At 63.4% G+C, this 16,470-nt stretch overlaps 1 protein-coding gene across 3 annotated transcripts in view; it reads left to right on the forward strand.

Annotated features, from left to right (window-relative positions):
• Window positions 1–16,470, forward strand: part of PRDM16 (PR/SET domain 16) — a 199,469-nt gene that overhangs the window by 53,777 nt on the left and 129,222 nt on the right. For all 3 annotated transcript variants that reach the window (XM_058674429.1, XM_058674432.1, XM_058674435.1), the window contains exon 2: window positions 14,483–14,832. In XM_058674429.1, the coding sequence (XP_058530412.1) occupies window positions 14,483–14,832 (350 nt within the window). The remainder of the gene's footprint in view (window positions 1–14,482; window positions 14,833–16,470) is intronic.

A 16,470-nucleotide genomic window follows, 5' to 3' on the forward strand; every position in this document is an offset into this window, starting at 1 on the left:
TGACAGCTCCTTGCTCTGGTCTGGGATCCCGCCGACCCACAGGTGGGATCAGGCCTGGCCCAAGGCTCCTGGCTGCTCTGGGGACCAGGGTGTCCCCATAGCAGGGCTGGTGTGCGGGGGTCCAGGGGTGACTGGAGCAGAGCGGAAGCCACAGCTGGCTCGGGGGTGGGGGGCAACAGCTGTAATGCTGCTATGCTGGACTGGGAGCAAGGCAGGGCGTGTGACCCTCACACGGTGTCTCCCTGACAGCCCAGGATCGCTCTCCAGCGCGGCGTGTGTGGTGTGTGGACGCACACGCGTGCAGGGGCCCTCCTGGAGGTTGCGACAGCAGGTCCTGGGCATCCCGTGTGGTTCTGCGGCCTCAGCCAAGATGCCGTAACTCCGTGTGGCGTGGGCCTGACCTCCTCTGAATGTTAAAACTCCTTCGGGGAAAGCGTGTACTGAACTTGATGTCCGAGGCGTTTCGATTTCTCACGTGCGTGTCCTTTTCTGCAGAAGTCACTGGTATTTCAGGTTTTTTGCTGAGTCACTGCAATTTAAAAATGCACATTTCCCCCAGCAGTGCTGAGAGGGGCTGCAGCTCAGCAGCTTGGGGGGCAGTGAGGACCCCGCAGTCCCAGGCACGGCCTGTGGGTCAGCAGAGCTCAGGGGCCGTGCTCACAGGTGGAGCCTGAGGCTGGCCTCCCTCACCCTGCCAGAGCCGCAGGCGGAGAGCGGGTCTGCCCGGCCAGGTGCTCTGTGGCCGGCCGCCCTCACGTCCTGTCCTCGGGCTTTAGCTGCTCAGAGAGACAGCTCCACTGTGCCCGGGCTCAGGCTGCACAGGCCGGCAGCAGCCTGGAGCTGGGGCCGGGCTGTCAGCCGGGCTATGCTCATGGCGGAAGCGGGCACCCAAGGACCTGAGCTGCCCCCTCTGCCTTCCAGAGTGCATTTGCAGGGGGCTGGGGTGTCAGGCACCAGTGCGGGAGGTGTGGCCACCCCCACAGAGCCAGGGCCCACGGGAGACGCCGATGCGTTCCACAGATCAATGCAGAAGAAGGCTCTGTGGCTGGCCGTGCCCGAGCCCTCGTCCGGCCATTGTGAGCTCTGATTCCACAGCCTGGCTGCGGTGATCCCGGAACATGGGGCGGGAGAGGATTTCGTAGCTGCTGGCTGAAGGAGCTGGGGGCCATGCGTGACCAAGCATTCATGAGGCACCTGCCGTGTGCCCAGTCAGGCCTGACCCTGCAGAGGTGTGAGAGCCGGTGAGCTCAGGGAGGGCTGGCCACCTTGGCCACGGCTGCATGGAAAGAGCCAGCGAGCAGGCAGAGGCCACGGGAGGTCAGGGCCCCCAGCAGAGCCTGCCTCAGGGGCCCTTCTCTGTTCCTGGAACACCCTGTGAGGTGGCTAGCCTTGACCCAGGACATCCTGAGAGCAAGGCAGAATTCCCCAGTGCCTCCAAGTGAACTGGAGACTCTGCTCCCATCTGACCTCTGGGGACAGGGCTGGGCTCCGAGAGGTCAAGCACCTTGTCCAGGGCCACACAGCCAGGCTCAGGCAGGTGCTGGCCGGCACCAGGCTGCGGCCTCCGTTCCTTGCTACTCCCTAAAGGAGGAGGGCAGGAGAGGGGTCACGCGGGCCCCTTCCTCTGCTCTCTCTGTTCTAACCAACACAGCGGTCTGCCCAGAGGAGCAGGTGCGGGGGGAGGCCGGGAGAGAGGCTGAGATGGAATGTTCCAGAAGAACAGGAGCTGGCTTGTCAGTTTCTCAAAAGACAGCAAAGGAGAGCTGCAGATCCCCAGAGCTGCTCTGCGTGCACAAGCCCATGCCAGCTCGTGCCTGCCACATACGCGCGGGCTCCTGCGTGTGCACACGCATGCACACACTATACTGTGCATGCACCTACATGCTCGCAGGCACACACAGAGGGACACATGCTGGCAAGCGCCCTGGGCGAGGCTTGCGCGGCCCGGCCGGGGCAGGCCGGTGTTTTGTGTGCTGGTCACAGACGCGGGAGCTCAATGGAGGTGCTCTCCCACATCTTGTCAAAGAACGGCCTTCCCTCTCTTCTTTCTCGCGAGCTGATTAGCGGGTCGGGCAATGGCGTGAGGAGATGTTGGAGGTAGGAAAATGGGGGTCATTTTGGAAAACCTCTTTGTGGATGGGTCGAGAATGGGGAGAAAATGAATAGTTATAGGCTCATTTCCATAGAAACTGTCTCATTACCATGCTGGCCGCCCGCTGGACGAGGAAGGGCTTCCTGCCAGCAAAGAGCTCCACAAAGGGTGTCCCTGCCTGCAGGCTGCGGCCCAGGCCGGTCCGCAGAGATGGCCTGGCCCAGCCCCCGCAGGGGGAGCGGCCAGGCCCGCACTTCTGCACACCGCAGGCGAGCGGGGGCGGGAGGCTGGCTGGACCACGTGCACGCACCCAGCACGCCTCTCGCCCTGGGGCCAGCACGCACCCTGGCCATGCTCACCGCCCCCTCCCCGCTGAAACGTGGGACAAAGAACGGATGGATCAGAGCTCCAGCAGGGTCCCTGGCAGGTGACACGCCGGCCCCTCCCGGGGACACGCTGTGCCTCTTGGGACATACCAGGTCACTCTGTCCCAGCCCCCTGAGTCACTCTGTGCTTCTGGCGCTGGGTAGGGTTGTCTGCCCTGGCTGGCCCCCCCACATGAGGACCCCCTCACTTTCTTGAGTGGCCACTTTGGGCCAGATGTGCTGCTGAAACAGGCTGGGAACAGCTCCGGCAGGGGATGAGACAGACAGGACGGGGCCCACCGTGGAGCCCCTGTGGCTGCACTGTGCCATCCCGTGTCCCACCAGCACTGCTGGCATCGCTGGTGGCAGCTCCGTGTCCTGCCGGCCTCTGCGCTCCCTTCACTGGTCTATGTTCTAAGATGGAAAGCTGAACCAAGGCCCGGCATGGCCCAGCTCCCTGCCCCACCTCACCTGCTCGGGCACCCCCTGAAGGCCCTGCAGCTCGGCAGCGAGGGGTCCTGCCCCGGAAGTCCTGGACGTGCAAGTTGCTCAGGAGATTGCCCACGGGGGGCAACACTGGCCACGTCGGAGGCCCTTCTCTGCCCAGAGCCCTCCGCCCATCTCAGGCCCCTTTTGGGGAGCAGGCTTAGAAACGAAGTGTGTGAGCACTTGGCATGGGAGCAGCTCATCCAGCTCTCAGCTGCCCGGGGTCTGCAGCCTCCCCTCCCCCAGGGTAGGCTCCTCAGTTGGCCCGGCAGAGCAGGGGTCAGGACTGGGATGTGAATTTGAGGGGTCTGCCCAGACCCACCCCGCTTCCAGGGGGTTCCTGGGTCTGCGACCCCTCCCAGCCTGCCTCATCAGCCATTCCCGTGGGATGCACACACCTGCTCCGTGGTTTCCTGGCTCTATGAAGCCGTTTGCCTCCTGTCAGGCTGTCCCAGGGCTGGTGGGCTGCGACAGGCAAGGGCCTGCACCTGCTCATTCAGAAACACGGCTGCCGGGGGCCTGCAGGGGAGCCAGGCTGGGTAGTGGCTGTCCACTCCTCATACGGGGACCTGCCGGGTCTCCCTCAGGCGGCGCCCCTCCCCAAGGCCACCCGGAGGCCTGTGGGCACTGCTGCATGTCCAGGGGCCGCGGCTACAGTGAGGGATTGCTGGCTAAGTGCTGACGGCAGGCGAGCGGCCTGCAGAAGGCCCGGTCAAGTGAGCTGACCCTGAGAGAAATGAGTCGTGATGCTGCCGTGAGGAGGGGTCGAGGCAGTTCCTGGGGGCTGGGCAGGACTCCGGGTCCTCAGCCGTCCCAGGAGCCCTGGCTGCTGCCCAGGGTGCCCTCCCCTGCCTTCCCTCCATTTGGGTCCATTTGCCTCTGTGGTGGTGCAGCTGCCCTGTGCCAGGCACCCTGGGCAGGAGTGGATGCTGACGGGGCCTGTGTGAGTGGACACAGAAGGACCACCCTTCCCCTCGCCTCCAAATGGCCCTTCCTGAAGACACTTAAAGGTGTGTCACTATGGAAACGGCACCTACCGGCTGAGCTGAGGGCCACCTGGGCTGGGGGACAGAGCTGAGCTGGGCTCCACGAGGGCTCCAGCCTCCTGTGCCAGCAGCCATGCTACCTGTTGGTCACTTACCAACGCAGCCCTGGAATGAGCATCTCAGAGTGGGGTGTCCGCGGCTGGGACACACCCCCACCGCCCCGCCCCTCCTGTGCCTGGGTCCGAGTGGCCCGAGTGGCCCCCATGATGCCCCCTTCGCTTGCAGTCTGCCTGAAATTCATTAACTGCCAGGAAATCATGGATTTCCAAACCCAGCTTTGTGCAGAGCTCGGCGCTTAGCAGAGAAAATCAAATTGATTCAGGAGTAATGAGAACCAGGCTGTGGGCGCCCGGGGTGTGGGGGGCTGGCCTCCATGGGGGGGTGCTGCTTAGACACCCAAAAGCCACTCCCAGGGGCTGCAGGTCAGGCATCTGCCAGAGAGTAGCACCGAGGTGGCCCACAAGTCTGAGAGCGGCACACGAGCGGGTGTCCTGCACAGGACAGCTGCTACAGTTCTGTCCTGCTGTGTCCAGTCTGCTCTCCCACCTCGGGGAGGGTGCTGCACTAGTGGGCTGGTGGGCCAGGAGCAGAAAGGCGGTGCTCCGCCAACACCTGCAGCTGCCGTCGCTGCCGGCGTCCGGGCCAGCCTCCTGCAGCACCTGGCTGAGCCCAGCACCCAGCCCTGATACCCGACGTGTAATAGCTAGCACTGGCCGTCTCCCAGCGAGGCTCTCTGCATGCCAGTGGGCCCGACTCCCCCGACCCCTGCCTGGCTCTCTGCATGCCAGTGGGCCCAGCCTGGCTCTGTGTGCCAGTGGGCCCAGCCTGGCTCTGTGTGCCAGTGGGCCCCTGCCTGGCTCTGTGTGCCAGTGGGCCCAGCCTGGCTCTGTGTGCCAGTGGGCCCGGCCACCCCCAGCCTTGCTCTGTGTGTCAGTGGGCCCGGCTGCCCCCCAGCGAGGCTCTCTGTGTGCTAGTAGACCCAGCTTGGCTCTGTGTGCCAGTGGGCCCGGCCTGGCTCTGGGTGCCAGTGGGTTTCTGCTATCGCTTGTGACGTGGAGTTGCCACAGGCAAGACTCTTCGAGGTGAGTCCAGAACCTGCAATCCTCATGGTGGCCCTGCCACAGGCCCACATGCCACAAGGCACACTGGCCTGAGGGTGCCCAACCCCTGGTCCCACCTCCCTGGGAAGGACTCCAGGAGCCAAGCATGTCAGAGATGCGTGGTGCCTGGCACCCTCGCAACCAAACCAGGCCGGAGCGCCGCAAGCTCTAGAAAAAGCTTTCCAACACCAGGGACAGGAGAGCAGAGGACAATCCCAGGACCCAGGCCTCCATCCCTTCAGGGCCTCCCACTCAGAGCCAGTGCTGACCCCGGGGCTGGGGCTGCAGGGGGAGGGGCTCCGCTGTTCCAAAGGCCAGCAAGTGACCACTTCCGGGCTTGCAGTATCTGCAGCAGGAGGAACAGGTGGGAGGACAGTTCAGACTTGTTAAATTAGCTGCTAATGAGAAAATTGGGGAGTTTGCTGAGGCGTAAAGATGAGGCGCGCCCTACCTCACCCCCTGCCCCTGCCACCCCACCCTGGTCAGAAACCTGCTCCGACGGGGAGCGGATGCTGAGACACCGTGCTGGTGCGGCAGCTGACCAAGTGGAGCAATACATGGACAGTGGGTACCATGTATCCCGCTGGGTCACCTGCCCCATCCACAGGCGGGGGGGCTGGGGAGCCTGCTGCCAGGCATGGCTGCCCAGGCCTCCTCGCACCCACAGTGATGCCCGCCCCCAGCACCACGGCCCTGGGTGGGAGGGAGCGGGGACATACCCAGGAACCAGGGTCAACAATGCACACAGACGAGGGCTCCTTGCCCTGCACAGCTTGGAAGAGCCCCTGGGCCCTCAAACAGTCCTTGGCCGTCCTGCTCCGTGCAATGGGACAGCAGCCAGCCTGGCACCTAGCACTGGGCGATGCCACCGATGAACTGTCAGCTGATGACATCACGGAGGCAACAGAGGTGGCACGTGAGCAGGGGAGCCCCTGCTGCACCCGGTGGCCAGCACCCAGGCGCGCAGGGCGAGGCCGGAGCCGCCGTGGCCCCTGGCTGCTCTGCCCCGGCTGCCGTGTCCGCGGGCCGCGCGCGGGTCAGCGACGCGGACGCCTCTGTCAGGGTGATTAATAGTGGTGGGGTCTATCGTTAATTCAGTGCCTAATGACTGCGGCCGGCGCGCTCCGAGTAATCGGGTGATGTATGTGAGGAGCGGGCACCTCGTGGCAGAGGTGAAAATCATTTCGACAAGTCAAATATTGTCACAGGGAACAAATGGCTCTCCCTGTTAATAAAAATTAATGAATTTTTTTTCTTTCCTCTTTTTTTTTTCTCTTGCGGCTGGCCTGCTAAATGGGGCCAGCCTGGCCGGGTAAAGCGCCTTACCTGGTATATGACACAGGCAGCCAGCTGCCAGGACGGTCACTCACCTGTGGCCCTGAGGAGGACGGGGACGCCCCCGGGCTGACCTCTTGGCCCTGCAACATCCCCTCCTCCCATCACCCATCTGGATGGCATCTGGCCTCCCTCAGTGTCCTGTCCTCCAAAGGGCTCAGCCCCTGCTGTTCCCAGACACAGCACTGGCAACGCAGCCCCAAACACCTTCTCCTGCAGCCCCTGGTGCTGCTCGGTGGCCGGCCCTGGGGCGACGAATGCTCCGACTCGGGGTGGGGGTTCTCCCAGCAGGGCCAGCTTGTTTGCCACCTCCGGGAAGCCCCGGAGAAGGGCAGGTGCCATGCCTGTGTGTGCTTCGGGGGGCGGCTATGTGTGCTGGCGCCGCTGCACAGGCAGCCATAGGCCCATCCAGTGCTGCTGATGGCCGCGTCTATACTTTGGTGGTGGAAAAGCGCGTGCTCACTGTGTAGCCCCTGGCTCCATGTCACGTTGCCCAAGGCCAGAGCCACCAATGACCATCTGGTGCCCAGAGTTAGGGCAGGTGACTGCCACTGCCAGGCAGGCCTCTCCTTTCCACTGCTGCCCGGGCCCAGGTGCCAGCCCTGCCCCAGTCACCCACCCTGTGTGAGCCTGGAGCCCAGGTGCCGTGGGGTCTGGTCAGCTTGTCGCCATCCGGAAGGATCTGGGACACAGAGACACCTGTGAGCCTGGCTGGACACTGAGCCAGAGCCTTGCCCTGCATGGCACAGCTGGTGTTCTTGTCCGCCACCAGCCAGTGCCTCCTGATGCAAACCCAGGCTTCCTGGCGGTCCTTCAAGGCCCCGTGCCCTCACAAGGGAGTGTGGGGTCTCTCACCCCAGGAGTAGCAAGTGCAGCCTGTGAACGCCCGCAGCCGACAGTGCCCTGTTTGCCCTGGGCCCTGGCTGGCGTTTGGGGCATGGCATGGTGCTGGGCAGGGATGTGGTGGCTTTGACTTCCAGCCAGCTCTGCTCCTGTTTGGCAGAGGAGGTGGCAAATCCAAGGCATCAGCGGCTCAGCCCTGTTTGCGTCGTGTCCGTGGAGACAGCTAGGAGAACGCTTGCCTTTGCTGGGTAGACACGTACCTACGGGGTGGCCAGAGGCATCCCCCAGGATCCCAGCACCTGTGGGGTAGTGGGCAAACCAGTATCCACCTGGACCGGGTGTGGCCTTCAGCCGCAGGGATGGAGGGCAGAGCCTGTGGGGTCCCCTGCATGGGGAGTCCCTGGGCACGGCCATACTGCACGTCGCCGCCATGCCTGCGTGCTGGGGTGAGGTCGGCACCTCCCGCATGGCGTGCCCTGCCCTCCTGCCTTCCGAGGCTTTGGGGGTGACATGCGAGGCTGTCCCAGCCCTGGTCCGGGTTTGAGGGGGCGCCCCCGCCCAGACCCTGCTCAACTCCAGCCGAGAGTAATGACAGCAGGAGCGGAGCCCCCTGCGTGGGCTCCGGCACTGCCCCCGGGCCTCGGGGAAGTGGTGCATTAACCAGGGAGCCGGAGAGGGAGCGGAAAGGCCAAATCACATCTCTCCGAAACAAAGAGGCTTTTTACCAGGAACAAGCCTTGATAAAAATTACAGTGGCATCGCGAGCCATTCCACGCCTGCCCCGGGCCATGGAGGCGGTGGGGGGGGAGGCGGAACGCAAGCCGCCCGGCTTGCCGGCCGAGCCATGCTCCCCCGGGCTTTGTGGGATAATGTGGCCTTGGACTGAAGCTGCAGCTCTGAGCGGGGCCAAGAGACCCCAGACCCACCCATGTCTTCCTGAGTACCCAGTGGTGGGGGGTTGGCCCTGGAGGGGTTGGCCCTGGTACTGCCTTCATCCTGGGAGCCCCTGAAGCGAATGGGGGGTTTCCCTGGTTCACCCCACACTCAGCAAAGGGACCCCCAGGGACTGGGTCCTCTTGTGTGTCTCCTAGTCTGTGAAGAGGGCTGGCTCCTGACCCATCTCAGTGGGTGCCGTGGACCCAGCAGGCATCAGCCAGCTGGGCGGGGAGATGCCGGCGACACTGGCTCACTTGGGACCCTCCCTCCTTGTTTTGGGTCATTTCCTGGGGCTATGGTGACCAGACTGTGTCCCCTGCCTCTGAGGGTGGGAAGGGGCTGAGACCCGGGAGGTTGAGTGTCCCATGAGTCCAGATGTCTACCACACTTGGGCAGGGCTGGGGAGCCCAGAGCCCCTCCATCTTGAGTGTGTCTGGGTCCACTACTTCCAGCACACCCGCCACACCAGGCAGGCTCCACACTGGGACTCTGTTGACCAGATGACCTCTGCACACGTGCATAAGGTCCTGGCCGGAGAAGTGGGGTTCTAGGCCTAAACTCAGTTCTGCAGGTGCACCCTTGGGGTATGCTCAACCCTGCCCCGCAACAGCCACCAGGGGTCCCCGGGGACTGAGGCTGAGGTTCATCAGGATCAGAGTGTCCAGGTAGAAAGGCCCTCCTCCTCTTCCTCATGGGGTCGTGGACCCGCCCTGGGGCTGCACGGCCTCTGTAGGCCCAGCCCCCTGCCCTGTGGGATGGGCGTCCCCAGGGACTGCCTGCCATTAGCGTTTTGTGTGCCTGCGGGGGCGCCTTCTCTAGGCGCTGTTAGCTGTGCTCTGGTAGCCACTCCTACCCCAGGCTCGGGGCTCAGCAAGGGCAATGGCAATGAGCCTGGCTGGCTCCCGGGGTGCCGGACACTCTGTGCTGGTCTCCAGGCCTGCAGGGCAGGCGTGGCGGAGCAGGCAGCCTAGCCCAGACCCCCTCCCTCAGTAAACAGAATTCAGGGTGTGGAGGAGCAGGCGGGTCCCTCAGTAACGGGGTTTAGCATGTGGAGGAGTAGGTGGACCCCGTTAGTAAAGGGATTCAGGGTGCAGGGGTGCATGTAGGCAGGTGGCACTCCTGGTGTGCTGGGCCAGTGCCCACAGGCCCCACACTTTCTCCCCCTTCCGCCAGGACCTTCTCTGTGCAGCAGTCACAGCCAGCGTGAACTCACAGGCACTTAGGGAATTGGGGCCCACTTGTAGTGTGACTCCGTGAGCTCCCATCAACAGGGGTGGGCAGAGGGCAGCAGAGGGCCAGCCTTGGAGGAGCCAGAGAGAAGCCAAGCCTCCGTCTCAGGGCCCTTTCAACATTGGCCGGGGTGGCAGGGGAAGCTGGTGGAGACACTGGGTGATGGGCTGCAGGAGTCACAAGTGTGTGAAGGTCTTGCCCAGCACCTTCCCAGGGAATCATTGCTCTCTGCCCACCCCATCTACCCCTACATTCATCCACCCACCCATCCATCCACTCATCCACCCACCCACCCCCATACCCACCCACCCCCATACCCACCCACCCATCCATCCATCCATCCACCCACCTATCCATCCACTCATCCACCCACCCACCCACCCATCCATCCATCCATCCACCCACCTATCCATCCACTCATCCACCCACCCACCTATCCATCCACCCACCCCCATACCCACCCGCCCATCCATCCACTCATCCACCCACCCATCCATCCATCCATCCACCCACCCCCATACCCACCCACCCATCCATCCATCCATCCACCCACCCCCATACCCACCCACCCATCTATCCATCCATCCACCCACCTATCCATCCACCCACCCACCCACCCATCCATCCATCCACCCACCTACCCACCCACCCATCTACTCCCACATCCATGTGTCCACTGTATGCTGGACATGTGCAAGGGCCTTATTAGCGGCCAGCACACGGGCTGCAGAGAGGACACTGGTGTCACGGATCTGGGAGACTGCACAGGATGACCAGGTGCACGCTCCAGTGTGAACCTGGGAAAACCACTCATTCTCCGAGCTTCAAGTCCTCAATGTACCAGGTGGTGCAGTACCTCGGTGCCTTTGGCAGAGTTGAGGCAGCAGCTCTGGACATGCCACTACACTGTGCCTGGGCCCAGCCGGCAGTGAGCCGGGAGAATCGGGCCTGGTGCACTCTGGAGTCGTGACTGGATGTCCCGGTGCTGAGAGGCAGGCGGCCAGGCACCCGGGATGGGTGCACCCTCCCCCAGCTGCGGCCGCGACATTGTCTGCCTGCTACACCCTAGCAGCCGTGTTTGTGAGTAGGGGCAGAGTGTGTGCCCAGTATGGCTCTGGGTATTAAGCCTGAGGCTTCCTGAGGTCTTGCAGCCTTGGCTCTGCTCTTCTAGGACAGACCCGTGGTCTGAGGGGTCGGACGGGGGTTTCAAACCGTAACCAGCGCCGACCAGCCAAGCAGTAGGCACTCCGCAAGCACGCGACCTGTGTCTGCCGCCTCTGTGCCAGGGCCTTGGTCAGGCCTGGGTCTCACTGGAAATGGGACTGGCCTCTGCCAGTGGGGTCAGTTCCTAGCTACGCCTCACCCAGTAAAGATGCCTTTAGGGAAGGAAGGTGGCTTTGGGAGGCCATCCTGTGAGCCAGCCCGGCTGTGGCCAGGGCACAGGCCCTTTGCTGGGCAAGGCGCTTGGAGCCAGGCCCGGGAGAGCAGGCGCCGTCGCCTCTGGTGGTGTAGAAGCTCCTTGTGGCTGAGTGCAGGGCCCAGTAGGATGGGGAGCCACGGCGCAGGCAGCTGCACGGCCCACCCCAGCCACAAAGAAGCTAAAGCTACTGTGCCTGGGGATCCCCACCTGGGGCTCTCCTTGTAACACTGTGCCTGCGGTGACCTAAACTCTGAAAGCCCCGAGGTCTGTGTGGGGCTCCTGCTCCCCAGGGCTGGCCGGGCTGTGCCTGGCAGCTCTGCCTGCTACCCTGCCCTTCACTGGAAAGGCAGTCAGAGAGCGGGACAAAGATCCTGCACCTGCTGGCTCACTCCCCACATGGCTGCAACTTCTGGAGCTGGACCGGTCGGAAGCCAGGAGCTTCTCCTGGCTCTCCTATGGGGGACCTGAGGACTTGAGCCACACTCCACTGCTTTCCCTGGTGAATTAGCAGGGAGCTGATGAGAACTGAGCTGCAGGAACCCCAACCAACGCCCACAGGGGATGCTGGTAAGACTCTACTCTGCTTTCGACCAGTCTCGTTCCTCCTTCTTTCTGGATGAGAGACGAGGAGTGCCTGAGCTGGGCACGACTTCTAGGCCCCTCCGTCCACATTCATGTCTGCCCAGAGTCTTCCATGGAAAACTCCAGAAGCAAAGAAACCCTTGTCCAGTGGTCCACACCGTGTGTACTACCTGCCCGCCCGTCACCTGCTGGCCATCTAATCAAGTGTCCCTAGCCATGGATGGTGCCCCGCCCTGGTTTTCCTGTCTCCCTCACTCTCTTCCCAGCATTTCTGGAGTATGAAACTGCTCTGGGGGCGGGGGTGGGAGGCAGGTGCCGGCGGAGGCGCATGTGGCAGGGTGGGAGGCAGGTGCCGGCGGAGGCGCATGTGGTGGGGTGGGAGGCAGGTGCCGGCGGAGGCGCATGTGGCAGGGTGGGAGGCAGGTGCCAGCTGAGGCGCATGTTGGGACCAGCCCCCCCACACCCCGAGAGCGTCTCCTTCCTTCCTTGTGACCTGGCCAAGGTTGCCACTAATAGGGCATATTTCCAGGGTCCCCAGCACCCCTCTGCTGGCAAGTTTACAGTCACACACCCCCATTCTTGCATTCCTGGGGGCCCCAGGACCAGTGGGGAAAGGCACCTTCCTCATCCACCCTCTGACTGCAGTGGGGACGTTTGGGCACATGGAGAGGGGGACAGCACCAGGGCAGGAGAAGGCTCCCCCCGTGCTGGCCCAGCCCTGGGGAGCAGCTAGCTCTCCTTCTTAGACCCCTCCCAAATGAACTCTTCTGCAATAACCAACCAGTGCCACACCCGGCTGTCCCCCACTCCCCAGCCATGGCTCAGTGGGGCTCAGCTCTCCCTCCGGCCACACTTGGCTGGCCGTGTGCTTCCTACATTGTTTCTGGGTCTGACATAGCAGTAACTGCCTCAGTCACACAGCCCAGCACCAGAACCCCACAAAACCCGAGCCAAAAACCCCAGGGCCTGGCTGCTGGCCTGCAGTACCTGCCGTCGGGGGCTCCCTGCAGCTAGGCAGGGTGCGGGGTCAGGGACTTGGTCAGACATGCTGGGACTGGGTGTGAGCCCTGGGCAGGGGCCTGGCTCAGACTGTCCTGGCTGGGGCAACTGATGGTGGTGGTTGGCACTCCTGGTCCCCCAGAACCCTGGGGGAGATGAAGCTGTCTGCTTTTGGTACCCCATCCCAGGCACGGCCTCAGTAGCTTACTGTTTTCTCTGGGGCCTGGGGGCTGGCCCCTGGCCCTCATTTTCTCAGAACAATCTTGGGCACACTTAATTAAGCGACCCTTCACCCACCCTGGAGAGGAGACCCCAGCGTCTGGGACCACAAAATGGAGTCGGTTTTTCCCGGAGGCTATGGGCGAGCATTTAACCCCAGCGACCGCAAGGCCTCAGGCTGGGCAGCCCGGTCCCGGTGCACAGCGCGCCTCTAATCAACAGGAAACACCTCCCTTCTCTCTGCACTGTGTGCTCAACCAGTAAATTAACCTGCCCCGGATTTTCCTCCAGCCGTGAAGGGTTTGGGGAAGTAGAATTAGAACATGAAAAAAAATTTTTTTTCCCAAGAGCTCCATGCCCTGGCTGGTGGAGGGACGGTGAGGCATGGGTCTTGGAGTGTGGCGCAGCAGGCACCGAGTCCACTCGGAGTCGGGAGTGGCCACAGCTCTGACCCTGGCCACCTCCACTGCGGGTCCCTGGGGCCGTTCTTGGGGTGCAGTTATTCTGTGTGCGGATCTGTAAAGACCCCTGGAGCCCATTGGGAAGCAGCATTTAGCCGGCCCCGACGTTTGTATGTCAGTGAATTCAAGGAGCGCCTCTCTTCACGGTCCTGCCCTGCCCCCAAACTTGGGTTCTTTGGCGTGGCCTGCCCGCAGCCTGAGGACCCTGAGGTCCTTGCCCTTGGCTTCAGCGACCTGTCTCCTCAACACTCTGCTTCCTCTCTTGCCGTCGGGGGGGCAGGGGGCATGCCTCTGGGGTCACGCTCTGCCGGCTGTCACCCCCGATCAAGTTCCCAGAGGGATGGCCCCAGTGTTCACAGTGAGCAGTTAGACACCCGCCTGACACGTCCCCCCAGCGCCTGCACCCTGTGCTGTCCTCGGCCTGTTTCATCAGCCTGAGTCTCCCTGAATTGGGCTGGCTTTTCGCGCATTGCTAATGGACACCACGGTGTGTTTGTGGCGTCCCCACACGGCACAGATGGGTGACCAGCGCTGCTGTGTCCTCGGCCACGGGGCCCGGACGCGCAAACAGGCATGAGGTTAGGGTCTGGGACCCGTGGCCGACGTCGTTGCCAATCAGCCACAGGTAGGGCCTGAGCATCCGTCCTGTGCCTGCTGGGAGGTCCACCAGCCCAGAAGGCGACAGACTTTGCCGACCCAGCTCCATCTCTGCCTTGCGACCCTGCCGGGGGTAGCAGGGCTGCACGCCTGCTCTCCCCTGCACCCCTGTGCTCAGGGCAGGTGCTGGAGTCGCTCTCTAGCTGCTTGCCTATCCCTGCCCAGCTCCCTCAGTCCCGCCCTGCACTCCAGTCCACCTCGGGAGCAGAGCAGCTGGGACCATCAGGCCCGTCCCAGCTGGACATGCTGGCCATCCTTTGGCCTTTGCTCCATCCCCTTCCCGTGAGGCCCATGCGCTTGACCTCGGCGGGCCTCGAGGCCGTGGGGAACTTCCAGGGACCTTCCCCTGGGCCCAGCAGCCCACGTGTTGGGACAGCAGCTCTGGGCGAGATGCCCACTTGCCCAGCTTCTGTGTCCTCCTACACTGCCCAGGAGCCTGTCCGGCGGGCCAGCAGGCTTTACCACCGGCCTCCCAGTGTGGATGGTGTGGGCAGCCCTTCCTGGTGCTCCTGCAGGGCCACCGGAGTAAGTGCCACTCACTGATGGTGCCTGCCAGAAGCCCAGTCTCAGGAGGCCCTAGCTGGTAGAGTGGAGGGAGAGGGATGGCTTGGCTGGGCACCTGCTGGGCCTCCAGTGCCCCTATCCCGGGATCCCCAAGCATCCTGCCGTCAAGGTGCGTCGCCCAGGCTAATGCTGCCTTCTCTCTCTCAGGCGACGGCGACGTTGTAAATAATATGTACGAGCCTGACCCGGACCTGCTGGCCGGCCAGAGCGCCGAGGACCAGACAGAAGACAGCATCATGTCACCCATCCCCATGGGGCCGCCGTCACCCTTCCCCACGAGCGAGGACTTCACTCCCAAAGAGGGCTCGCCCTACGAGGCCCCCGTCTACATCCCCGACGACATCCCGGTGCCCCCCGACTTCGAACTCCGAGAGTCCTCCATCCCGGGTGCCGGCCTGGGCATCTGGGCCAGGAAGAGGATGGAAGCCGGTGAGAGGTTCGGGCCCTACGCGGCAGCACCCCGGGCGGCACTCAAGGAGACGGGCTTCGGCTGGGAGGTGAGCGGCGCGGCGGAGCGGGGTGGATCGCGGCCATTTCTCTTGTGTCCAGGCTATTTATAAAGCGGGTCCAGCAGCCACTGCCCAAGGCAGAAGGCCTGGCCAGGGAGTACTGGAATGTCACGTTTCCCAGGCTTGTTAGACTCTGCGGCTCGCAGGGCGCGACTCAGCCGGGACGCTGTCTTCCAGGAAGTGTGTGTGTCTTCTTGGGAACCTGTGATGTAAAACACCCTGGTGCTTTGCGCCTGTCACCGCAGCAACCTCACTGCGGTCAGGGCGAGCACCTACCAGCTGTGCCATCTCCCGCAGTCCCTGAGGCTGGAGGGGACAGGGCTTGTCCTGCCAGGAGGGCCTCGCTCTGTGTCCTGGCTGGCAGCACAGCTCAGACTCCACGGAGTCAGGAAGGAGGCCTCTGGGGCTCTGGTGGAATCTTATGGGGACTAGGGGCCCCTTGAAAGCCCAGACCCTCGTGGGCTGGGCCTCTGGCCCTGCTGCCTCTCCCAGCTCTCAGGTGTGTGGTTCCCACACTGGACCTGGCTTCGTGTCGGGCCTGGAGACCCCAGAACATGCCACTGTGCACCTGTACCCCCCCGCAGCCCCAGAAACCTCCAGGCTGTGTTCATGTGATGGTGTTGGCCAGGGCAGGGCTGCCACAGCCCTTGCTGAGGACAGAGGGCTGGGTTCCCAGGCCCTGGCACAGGCAGTGGACAGCGGTACCTGGTGGTACTCACAGTCTCACACAGCTCCTTGTCGTGGACAGGAGGGGGCTCTGGGTGCCAGCTCTACCCCTGCCCCTGGTACCCAGAAAGCCTACAACTCCGGGTGGGATGGTAGGTGGGCCAGGTGGCAGAGGGTCGGGGCAGCCGGACTCTGTAAAGGGACAGCCTGCTGGCTGCCGGTGGCAGGTGCAGTGTATGTGTGTGGCTGGGACCTTGGGTCAGGTCACCTTCAGGAATGAGTGGCCACAGGCAGAGCAGGCAGGGGGTGGAAAAGTGGAAGCCCTTTGTGGCTGGCAAGCGCCCTCAGCCCAGGAGTGCCCCAGCTCCAGCAGAGGGGCGTGGGACAGGAGCTGGCAGGCTCATGTGTGGGCTTGACAAAGTTAGCACTGTCCGGTAGCAGGTGGCATTCAGAGGCCGGCATCGGCAGGGAAGGAGCCTTAGGAGGGAGCAACCTTGGAGCGACCTTGTCCTCGGCAGCTGGGCTGTAGGTTCCTGTTTGCTTCCCTCTTTCCTCTGAAGAAACGGCCCGTATCTGCACGGCTCCCTCCGTGCCAGGCCTGGCAGTGCCGCGCCTGTTGACTCTGTCTGCTGGTCTCCCCTCCGTGTGTGCCGACTCTGTCCTGCAGTCATGGCCTCACGACCTCTTGTTCCAGGGCCAGGCTACGTCCTCCCTCTGTCCCACATCCTCAAACAGCGGCCCAGACGCACCTGGCGCTATCGGCTGCTCTGCCTCCTTGGGCGGTTCTGGCTCTGCCCGACGTGCCCTTGTGCTGGTGGGGGCACCACAGTGGGATCTGCTGTCAGCCACTGCCCCCTGGGGCAGGAGCCAACAGAGGATCTGGGGAGTCCACTCAAACCCCTGCTAGGCTGAAAAGAAAGGATTCCACTGGAGGGGGCTTCTTTCGGGGTCCCAGACCCG

Source organism: Ochotona princeps, chromosome 2 (genome assembly GCF_030435755.1).
Source record: "Ochotona princeps isolate mOchPri1 chromosome 2, mOchPri1.hap1, whole genome shotgun sequence".
NCBI classification, from domain to species: domain Eukaryota; kingdom Metazoa; phylum Chordata; class Mammalia; order Lagomorpha; family Ochotonidae; genus Ochotona; species Ochotona princeps.